Here is a 10,969-nt window from a genome sequence, read left to right on the forward strand (position 1 = left end):
TTTGAACTGTATTTTTATTCTAGCAAGATTCAGATTCATGTTTAATCCAGTTCTTTTGATCTGCGTCTCTGTTCCTCAGAGTTCTTGATAGGGGTTATAGTGTGAGGATAATGTTTCATCTCAGAGGGCCGCTGGTTTAGGTTCACAGGGACCAAGCCAGCAGATGAAGTGACCTGAATTTCAAACTTCTTCTTTTAGAAGCCAGATGAACCCAAGTTGTAGGGACATTTGGAGCCGTAGTGGTGTCCGAACTTGTTTTTTTTAAGGGGAAGGGACTTGACGCTGCGCTGCGGCGTGGTGGAGAAATCCATTTCTTTATGTGGGGGTGCTCCGAAGCACAGAGGTTTACATGTAAATGTAAGTAAAGACTTTTTATTTTAGCGAACTTATATAATCCCACCCTGTTATACTATAACCATTTTATTACATGATTTATCAATATCCGGTTCCCAGTTTTTATCAGACAGAATTAAAAATCATAAGATATCAATAAAGCACATGACAAAGATGAATTACTTAAGTATTACGTCAAAAATAACTTTTTGAAATCAACATGGCAAATGCAGATCAGTCATCTGAAATATATGCAGATTATGTTACTTATAAAAGTCATTCATATGAATAAAACATAATACTATATCTGTAAAATAGACACAACACTGTTTCAGGAATTTTCATAGCAAAATTTCATCAAGTATCAAAAGTTAAAAACGTGCAAAATTATGCTACATTAGGAAAGATTTTTGAATCAATTTATCAATTTTTGGAGAAAGTGAAGTAATATTATTAAAAGTCAATCAATTTAACAATTTTCAATAAGTGATTAATCATTTGTTTTACCTTTTTTTTTAATATTTTTTTTTTTGTATTTTTATTTTTTTTTAATAATAAAGTAATGCTGTAGGGGAAAAGTAAAAAGGGTCCATAACTGTCGATTGTCCAAGGTTGGTATTTCTTCTTTTACTGATAACAGCCGTTCTTCTGGGTTTAAACAGAGTTAATAGTTCTCTTCGATGTTATGACTGCAGACATTAGATTCAGGTCCATATCCTTCTTCAGCTGATATCAGCGACGGTGAAAGTTGAGGTCAAGTTGTCTGCAGGTCAGAACTTATTCAGGTGACGTCAGACATACAGAGAAAGTGATGAATCCACGTGTCATATTTCTTGAAATTATTTGGCTCTTTGGTTTATTACTCCATGTTGTTTCAGACGACCGTGATCAAACACTTTTCAAAGTCTTTCATTATGTTCACCACCAGAACCTTGGACCGGTCCTCTGGACCGAGCGGTTTGACGTAAATCCTGCAGCCTTTAACCCAAGTGTTCTCAATCTGCTTACGCTTCCTGAGAAGCCGTGCATGTTTTGAGATTTCAGCATTCCTTCTGGTCAGATGGTCGTTCAGATAAGCAGCCGAACTTTCAGGTGTTTCCTTTGGGTCATCAAAGCTAGCTTGTGTTTGTGATTCACAAACCTGACGAGGATCGCTGGTTTATCCGTCTCCTTTCTCCTGGGGAGCAGGTGGCAGGTCTCGATGGTATTGAGATCCAGGGAAATCCCTTTAGATGTGAGAAATGAATGTATTTGCTGCTCAAGAGACTCTGCACCGATCTCCGTATTATCACTGCTAGCTACGCTGCGCTAGCATTAGCAGTGCTAGCTCCTGCTGTCAGTTTGGCTTGAGGCTTGATGATCGGTACTCCAGTGAGAATGACATTATTCATCCTTACTTGCTGTTCCACATCGTCCAGTCTTTTCTCCAGAATCTCGACCTGGTTTTCTCGCTGCTCGTTTTGAGCCCGAAATCTTTGGAACTCTTCCATCATTTCCCAAAGTGGCGTTAGCTTAGCCGACACTTGTTCCATAAAACTTTTCAGCGTTTATTGAATAATGTCAAGAGTCTTTTTGAGGTCTTCGTATTCCTGGGGTTTCTTCTGGGGCATGGTCAGCTCTCTTTTTTGGGGAAAATCAACCTTTTAAGTAATTTGAAGATAGTTGTATTCGCAGAGAGGCACGCCACGCGTCCTGCCCGTAACCCGGAACCGGATGGTAGCTCACCTGCGACTATTGATGATGTCATCGAGACATCAGCAATGTCCGAATTTAAAGACACAATAATTTCCCTATTTATAGGGCTAAATGTAGGGAGAAGCCATAGGGCAGGGGTCGGGAACCTATGGCTCGCGAGCCATATATGGCTCTTTTGATGGTCACATGTGGCTCGCAGACAAATCTTTAATTATACTTTTTTTTTTCATTAGACCAGTCCTTGTCTGGCGCGATGCGATGCCAGAGGCGCGCAGTAGTAGCGGTGCTTGGAGAACAAAATCTACGCCAGCACTATCAGTTACTATTATCTATTATTTCACAGAGTTTGTGCCAGCCGCAAACCTGTGAATTGCCGTGCCTAAAACTGCGCGCTCCCGCCCCTGAGAAAGAGCGCGCAGTTGCGGGGACGGGATGTGTGAGGAAGAAAGCAGGGGGGGGGGGGGTGTGGGCACGGCCAGTAAGGTGAACCGCGCAGGGATTGTAAAAACGTAAAACCCGTAAAACCACTCACTGCAGCGTGTAAGTATGTGTTTGGCTCCATGTCTGTATGTGATCAGTCTTTGTCACATCTACAGAACATTCAGACCTACGATCACGTTTAAAGTCTCAACGCCTGTATGAAGCAGAAACTCACCACGTATCAACCAGACAAGACCATCAGCAAAACCACTACGAGAAATACTCATCATTTATTAGCAACAGCATAACAATGTTATTAAAAAAATCCACAGATTTATTGTACTTTAAAAATATTGAAATTAAATCAAATGCACACATTCATTTTTATATTTAGTTTTAAACATATCGTTGCGGTCTGAGTTGGACTGGGTGGGTGTTGGGCCGCGTTAAAAGTTCTGGAGTTCATTGAACGCATCAAGCAGGTTGTTAGGTATTTTGGACCAATGGGGTTCAGCTATGGGCCGATTAAGGGAAATGGGAGGGCTGACGCGGCAGTGAGCGAATATAAAGTTGGGAGAAGCGCTCTCATCTCGGCCGGAGAGATTCAGGAGTTGCTGAAGTAATTGTACGGCGTTTGTTGCGGTCTACAGTAACCAGAATGAAAAACCTTAAGAGAGGTCAAGGCTCTGTGCCTCAGTGTGGGAAAGGGACGCTACATTATTTTATGGCTCTTTCGAAATGACATTTAAAAATATGTGGCGTTTATGGCTCTCTTGACCAAAAAGGTTCCCGACCCCTGCCATAGGGGAAGAATTGGGATTCTAAACTAAAATAAAAGTTTTTTCTAAATAAAAGACAGTTCAGACCAATAACAAAATGTGTACAATATTGAATATTTCTTCAGCAGGCCACCTTCTTCCATTCAGTTTCTTAACACGCTCTATCCCCGCTATAACCTGCATCCGGCTCTTTCATCCTGGAGCGCCCCGACTATCGTATTTTGCGCTCTCTGTGTAGGACACACTGAGGAGCGCGGGGGAAACCAACTCTCAGCTGCAGAGGATATAAACAGGTGAACAGGTAGAGAGGAAAAGCAGGTAGAGAGGGGGGAGAGGGGCTTTGGCTTCAAACTCTGTCAGAGATGCAAACACGGACGTCAGATTGAGACGCGGCTTTCACTGCAGGAGTTGAAGCAGAGACTTTCCCTGGAATGATTTTAAAAACCCAAACATGGAAATATGATTACCAAGTAGAACTCTTCAAAATAATAAACCTGATCTCTCCACATTCTCAGTGTCTACCATGCAATGATAAACACATCGCTCCATGCATCGATCAGACCAGAACCAGTAGCTCCTCCCACACGCGGCCGCGGTATCATCCTTCAAAGAACATAATGTGCATTTGCAGCGACGTATGCTTCAGACGATGTCCGATTGGCCAATCTACATGTCAATCAAGTCCCGTACTTCTCAGTGAGGATTTTGATTGGCTGGTGGATTTTAAAGAAGTACTTTTTTTTTTTTTTTTTATCTTTTCTGACCCGCGATCTACACTCATGTCATTGAAGATCGACCGGTAGATCGCGATCGACGTAATGAGCACCTTTGAATAATATATACATGCATAATATATATAATGATGTCCAAACGGGTTGTGGCTCCGGGTGCTTTCTTTTTTATTAGGGGCGGTCCCAAATGGCTATTTGAGTAAAAAAGGTTGCCGACCTCTGGCCTACACGAACACCCGTTTGATTGATCAGCAGTGAAACAAACAAAAAAAATCAAACGAAAATTACAACAGAAATTCAAATGTACACATATTTGCAAAAGGAAAAATGAAATATGTTCTGCAATATTGGCATGTTGTGCAATTCCTCCTCATAAATAATATAGTTGACAGAACGAAATAATGTAATGTAAAAATGGAAGAATTCGGAGTGAACACATCTTTAGACAGCAAGAAGACTTGCTGGCAAACGAGGACGAGTGGCTTATGAGCCGGTTCCGACTTCCTCGAGCCGTCCTGTTGGACCTCTGCGGGCCACGGTCCGAGGTTGTGAGGCTGCAGCATTTACGCCGTCTGCCACCGTTTGCCACTCAAGTGCCTTTTTGGCATTAGTAATGCCCACACTGTGCCCTCCAAACAACATTCTTCTCCTCTTTTCCACCTCGCCAACGATAACTTCTACTTCACATTGAGTGAAGTTACGTTTTTTTGATTTCCTCCCTGTGTTTGCCATGATTTCGCAATCAATGAATATTAACTTGTGGGCGTTTCACGGACTATTTATGGGCAACTATGGGCGTGTCATGAAGCCGCAAAAGCTGCGCTACATTTAGAATTGATTGTGATTTATTAGGGGAAACTCTGTAGGATGTGCATGCGCACGGTTTTATAAATCCGAATATTTCTGTGCGTACGCACGTCCTATGTTTCATCCGTACGCCACTTCTGACGCAAATCCTACGCAAAGTTTTATAAATGAGGCCCCTGTTCCTTACATTGACGTGTTCTCCCTACCATGACAAAGGTGGATAAAGGTGAAGAGAACTTCATACAATCCATGGACACCAGTGAAGATCACAAATCGTGGGTGTAGATGACCCAACTCCCAATGTTAAATTCCCCGGAATAGCAAAAGGGTTACACCCTTCATGCTTTATGTTGCTAATTCACAACACACCATTAAATCCAGGACTTCAATTAAGTTGGCATCACGCTGAAAGAAGGAAAACACTGAAGAAAATGAAAGGGACGACGGTCGATGGGGTGTCCATTATTAGAAATTAGCGGGTGATGTGGAAGCCTGAACTGTCCAACGCTTACATAAAATCTGGGTTTATATGAAATGTTACTTATATTTCACATCTAAATTTATGAACATGAAACGTCTACATTTAAATCCTATGAACAGGAAAATAACAGGAATAGTTTTTCATAAGTACCAACTCAAAACCCTGTTCTTCTCATTTGGCCCTTAAGGCTCTGACGGTCAAGCAGTCAAAGGTTGCTGTTGCACGTTTACTTCAGCTTATAACAGAATTTAGCCGATCACAAGAAGGAAGGAAGTTCTTAGAAAGTGTTGGGGCCGCACATTTCTGATTTCATCACATGAGCCTGCAGGCTGGTAGAATTTTGAATGTGGACTGTGGACTTTGGACATGCCTGGTCTACAGTATCGTTTTTAAAAGCCAGTCTAAAAACTCACCTTCTATTTAACTTTCACTGCTCTTTTGTTTTAATTAAAAAAAAGTTTTTTTTCTGTTTTATTATACATTTCAATCTTCATGTTTTGTTTTTTAATCCTCTATAATATCCTTGGTTTAAAAGGCACTCAAATATTAGATGAACAAATTATATGAATTACATTTTCAGTCGTTTTTTTTAATTTTCTTATGTAAATGCAAATGTAAATGACTTTGTGGGCGTGGCCAGAGGCCTCCTGACTCGCGGACCCACAGCGCCCCCTAACGACGCGGTCCATAACACATCCTGCTCAGAGAGGTGAGGACTGCAGCGAGAGAACAATGGGAGTGGACGTGGAAACCATCAGACCAGGAGACGGTAAACGTTTTAAAGCCGCTTTGTGTTTACCAAAGGTTTCATTTCTTTAATTGTAATTGTGTGTTTACGATTCAGGAAAGACTTTTCCGCAGAAAGGACGCACGGTTTTCGTGCACTATGTTGGTAAGATTCCTTTATTTTTACTTCATCCTTGTATCTGTCAAGTGAACCGCAGTTAGCTTCGATCTGCGCCCGAAAAAAGGCTCAGAAATGTTCGTTTTGTGGTCGAGGAAAGCCGTTAAAGTGATGAATGAGGGCGGTGATCATGGCGAAGTTAGCGCTCCGGCTAGCAGCATTAGCTTAGCGCGTTCGTACAGACACGGGGGCGGAAAACCCGACTAATGTGGGAACAAATGGGAACAAACGCTGCCAGGAAACCTCTAACTTGACCATCAACGAGAAGGTTTACAGTAAGGGGCGGGAACCAGCCCACGTCCCCGTATTTATTCACCAGCTTTGTTTTGCACTAAGCTAACCGATGCTAACAGCGGCTAGCGCGATTCGTTACCCCGAGAAAGTCTGGCCCCTTCGCGTGAACGCGCACTCGTGCATTATTTGCGAGTTCTTGCTGCCGCGTTCCACCCGAACCAAAGGGCAGAAGAATGAAGGTCTGCTTAAGGAGATTTTTAACTATTTTTCTGTGGTTTTTGTGAATTTATATATGTTTTAATGGAAATGATCAATAACCATGTGCATTCATAAAAATGTGTTTGTTCTTGCAGAACCCAAACTTTAGCAGCAAACATCTTTACAAACTCCTCAGATTTTGGTTCTTTCTCCTCCCTTCATCATTTATGGCCTGTTAGACTTTGGTTGGTGGGGGGGTCTCCAAGGCTAAACCAAAGGTGTTCTGATCCTGAACAGGTACGCTGATGAACGGGAAGAAGTTCGACTCCTCCAGGGATCGAGGAGAGCCGTTCCAGTTCAAACTGGGAGCTGGGGAAGTTATCCGCGGTTGGGATGATGGCGTGGCTCGGGTGAGTCTACCTCAAGGGTCCCCAAATCCAGGCCTGTAGGGCCGGTACGTGTTCTCCAGCCAACCTGCCGTTGAAGCTCCTTATTGGGCTAAACACACCTGGTCCAGGAAAACCAGAAGGCCCTCCCGGCCTGGATTTGGGGACCCCTGGTCTACCTGGTTACGATGATTGCAACGATGCAGACGCACTGCTGGACGCTTTTTCACGAAAACCAAAACTCGTCTCAGAGTCTCAGTCAGTTTGAGTCCAACTTGTTAGCTGTCAGCGATGATTTCCTTCAGGGAAACACGGCGTTGCTCTTCATCAGTTCTGTTTCACTTTGTGGAAACCGTCTTACTGCCCTCAGTAAGTGGGAGGGGGGGAAGTTTCACGGCGCAGATGGAGCAGAGAAACTGCCGAAACTGCTGTGAGAACGTTGTGTTTTACTTCTGAAGCCGATCAGCTGAGCTGTGAAAGCCAAACGGAGGCGGGAAGTGAAATGTGGATTTTTGGATTCCTTTAGATTCTCGAAATGCCGTTTTTCTTCTGGATAACTCAGACCTCAGACTCCAGCGTTCAGCTTCAGGCTGGAGTGTTTGAGTTTCCTTCAGTTGAATTCTTCTTCCTGTTGGTTTGAAGGTCTGCGATGGCGACTGACGTGGCGTCTCTGTTGTTTGGCGTTTTTGCAGATGAGCGTGGGTCAGCTGGCCAAGCTGACCTGCTCGCCGGACTTCGCCTACGGCAGCAGAGGATACCCGCCCATCATCCCTCCAAACTCCACCCTCATCTTCGAGGTGGAGCTCCTGAAATGCTGAGTGGTTTCAGCGGCGACTTCCTCCTGAGTTTTCCATTCCACCCACATCCTCATCTTCCTCACAAGCCGATGTTTCTCAGAGTGCCACAGGAATCTTTTCTGCCGTTGAAGCCGTTCTAGAATTAAGAGTTAAATTAAGACGATCCCACCTTCTTGTTGTTTTTGAACAGAAGCTGATTCACATTGAAACGGAACTGCTTTTGGGTTTCATACCGGAAAGTTCTAATTTTAGCCTCATTTTTCTGCCGCTCCTCATAAGTCTTAAGGTGACGGTGGGCGGAGCTTCTGGACTTACGGATCTGTTTTTCCTTCATTATTTTCTTTATAAAGAAACTTTGGGAACAAATCGGCCCAATGATTTTGACGGGACAGAATCCGTCTGGGATCTCGTGGGTCTTTTTCCAGCGCCGTGGTGGTTCTTCACGTCTCGCCGCTTTAGTGACAGACGAGTTTTTCCTGCGTCGTTTTTTTCTCTCTGCGTTTAAAAAAGTCGGCACAAATTAAAAAAAACCAAACAGAAACCACTGAACCAGTTGTTCACTCTGCTTCCCTTCGTGTTGCCATACTTCATGTAAAGATTCTGACACGTGTTCTTGGACCCGTCCTCGTCCGTGTGGCGATGAAAACCTTCGTCTCCTCTTCCTCACTGAATCACTCAGATCTTTTTTTGTGGGTATTGCAGTCTTACAATAAAGCCAGGATACAAACCAAGTCGTCGTTTGTTTTTGTTCCACGTCACCAGTTAAACCAGAGCCTTTATTCTAGATTACAATCACATGTTGGAGCAGATCTGTCACCTGAATATCTGGAACATTTTTCCCCGTTCATCCTTAGAAATGTTCTTTCCAGAATTGATTTTAAACTGTAGATATTACAACAATTGGACTCACATTTTCACATTAATGGCTGAGTTACAAATGAGCGCATTCATTTTCTAAATCATGTTAATCCCATTTTTAATCTAAAATGTATCTGTGGAGTTGGGGGATCATTTATGTCAGACGTGTCAAATTAAGGATAATGAAACATGACATTGATTGGAAATAACAAACATCCACATACATTTGTAAATAGTTCAGTTGTCACTTCATCATAAATAGACGCAGTAAATCGAACCGAATATGAGAATAGGAAGTTAGTCATAAAGGGGGAAGTGAACGAGTATAATTCCACTCCTGCTTTAGTAGATGAAAGGACGACACGGATCACTTCTTGTTACTTCCGTGGCGTCCGTTCACATCCCGTCATGCACGGATGTGCTTTGCTCAAAGGCCGTTTTCAGTCAGTCAGCCTGCAGTTTGTCCAGGAGGAACCCTGCGATGACATCATCACCACCACGCACCTCCACTTTACCTGAAAATGAAACTTCTGTTGATGCAGGTGTTGGACTTTTAAAAAGTGCTTCTTTATGAGTTTTAATGACTTTTATCTTATTATTTGTCCTGAAATGTTTGAACTTTGAAGAAGTGAGATGACAGCTGAAGGCGGGAACCACAGCAACCACACCTCTACAAGCTAAGCAGGAAACTCCCTTCATGTCACGTCTGTGTTTCAGATTATTTCATTTCATTTAAAAATGTATATTTTTAAACACATTACAGAAAAGTCATTGAAGTACAGAAAACCATGTAAAGAACCACAGACTTTTATTCTATAGCCTGAGTTGCGGCCCGCCTGCCAGCTACTAAACGCACTTTTTCCGAAGACTATTTGTTCTGCTTTTTTGTTTGTAAAGTACAGAATCAGAGGAAACATTTGCTTTTTTGTGTCCTCTCAAATAAGCCTCTAAAATCGAGTTTTGTTTGCTGAATGTCTGTAATGTTTGACAAAAACAGCTTTGTGTTGCTCTCATCTGCTTTTATTTCAAACCACAGAGGTTACACCGCATGGATTAGAGATTTCGACTTTTTTACTGTGGTGTTGAAACCAGTGAGATTATAACTGAGATTACGAAAGCAGGAAGTCCCAAACGATGACGAATCGCTTTGAAGTGTAAACTGGGCCTGACTCCAGTAAGTATTGGTTACCTGGATCAGGTGTCTTCAGTCAAACAGAAACTGAATTCAGCTAATGGGTAATGAAGCGGCGTTAGCTGCTCAACAAGCAGGCCGGTAGTCCACGAACAGGGTTGGAGTCCAGGTTGGACCATCCTTTTCCTACAGCACAGGCTCTGGTGACCCCAAAAGGGACAGCATATAGCTTCACCACAATAGCACACATTTAAATGAAATTACTTTAAAGTAAGGCTTTTCACAGCAGTTATTAGGTTTGATTGAAAACTATTAGTTAGAAAAGATTAGTTAGATTAATTCATCATAGGTTCATCATAATTCATCATTATTCGCGCACAAAAAGGAATTGCGCAACAGCACTTATGCCATTAACAGCAGAAGCATCCTCCACCAACAGAATGTTTGGTTTGGTTGCAGTTTTTCAAAGGAACAATTGGATTAGTTTAGAAAAAGTCAGCCTTCATCACCCTCCAACCTTGATGAGGAGTAAGAGTCGTCTTTCTTGCTGCTTCTCCTTTTCTGTTGTGTGTTCTGTACAACAATCCTGCAGAAATCCTCGTTTTGCAGGAAAACCTGCGCCTGAGGTTCCACTGATGCCACTCCTTTTTATGGTATCACAGCCTGCACGTGTCCTGGTTTTATCTGACGTTTGAACGGAAGGTTTTCTGTCTTTTGAAGGAGACAATTTTGTCAATAGTTCGTTTTTGTTTCTGGCGACATCTGGCGGTCAAACGGAAGAACTGCAGCGTTTCTTTCATCATGATCTAAAACGGACGTACTTAGTATTTAACAACATATTTGTTGAGATGTTTTCATTTATTCCCTCTACACACGTGTTACTCTTTCATGTACGTCCTTGTCAGTATAAAGCAGCTGTCCTGTAGTTCCGTTATTACTGCAAACACTGATGTTTTGAAATGGAGTTTAGCGCGTGCAGCAAAAGCAGCTTCAGTTCACATTTTTCATGATTTCTACTGTAAAATGTTTAAATCCACTATTCCAATTTTAGCTTTTCCTTAAAGTGTTTCTGCACAAATATAGACACGCGCACGTGCATTGTGTAATTTATGCAGGCTCAGGAATAATAATAATAATGAAATAAAAACGTTCGATTGCTTGCTACTTTTGTGGCATTTTGATGTCTCTGCAAAGATGTTCAAACTTCCAGCGGT

General features: G+C 42.4%; 1 protein-coding gene across 2 annotated transcripts; it reads left to right on the plus strand.

The window, feature by feature from the left end:
- The first annotated feature begins 5,870 nt into the window (after positions 1 to 5,870).
- Positions 5,871 to 8,496, plus strand: LOC101166420 (peptidyl-prolyl cis-trans isomerase FKBP1A). 2 transcript variants are annotated; one of them, XM_004079451.5, is made up of 4 exons: positions 5,871 to 6,015; positions 6,091 to 6,138; positions 6,880 to 6,992; positions 7,661 to 8,496. In XM_004079451.5, the coding sequence occupies exons 1-4, from the start codon at positions 5,979 to 5,981 to the stop codon at positions 7,784 to 7,786; spliced, it is 324 nt and encodes a 107-aa protein (XP_004079499.1). In that variant the 5' UTR covers positions 5,871 to 5,978; the 3' UTR covers positions 7,787 to 8,496. The 2 variants fall into 2 exon arrangements, with proteins under 2 accessions (XP_004079499.1, XP_078791092.1); XM_078934966.1 differs by lacking the exon at positions 6,091 to 6,138 and having other exon boundaries at positions 5,906 to 6,015.
- Positions 8,497 to 10,969: the final 2,473 nt, after the last annotated feature.

The sequence above is a fragment of the Oryzias latipes genome, chromosome 17, assembly GCF_053564925.1.
Source record: "Oryzias latipes strain Hd-rR chromosome 17, Olatipes_Hd-rR_3.1".
Taxonomy (NCBI): Eukaryota; Metazoa; Chordata; class Actinopteri; order Beloniformes; family Adrianichthyidae; genus Oryzias; species Oryzias latipes.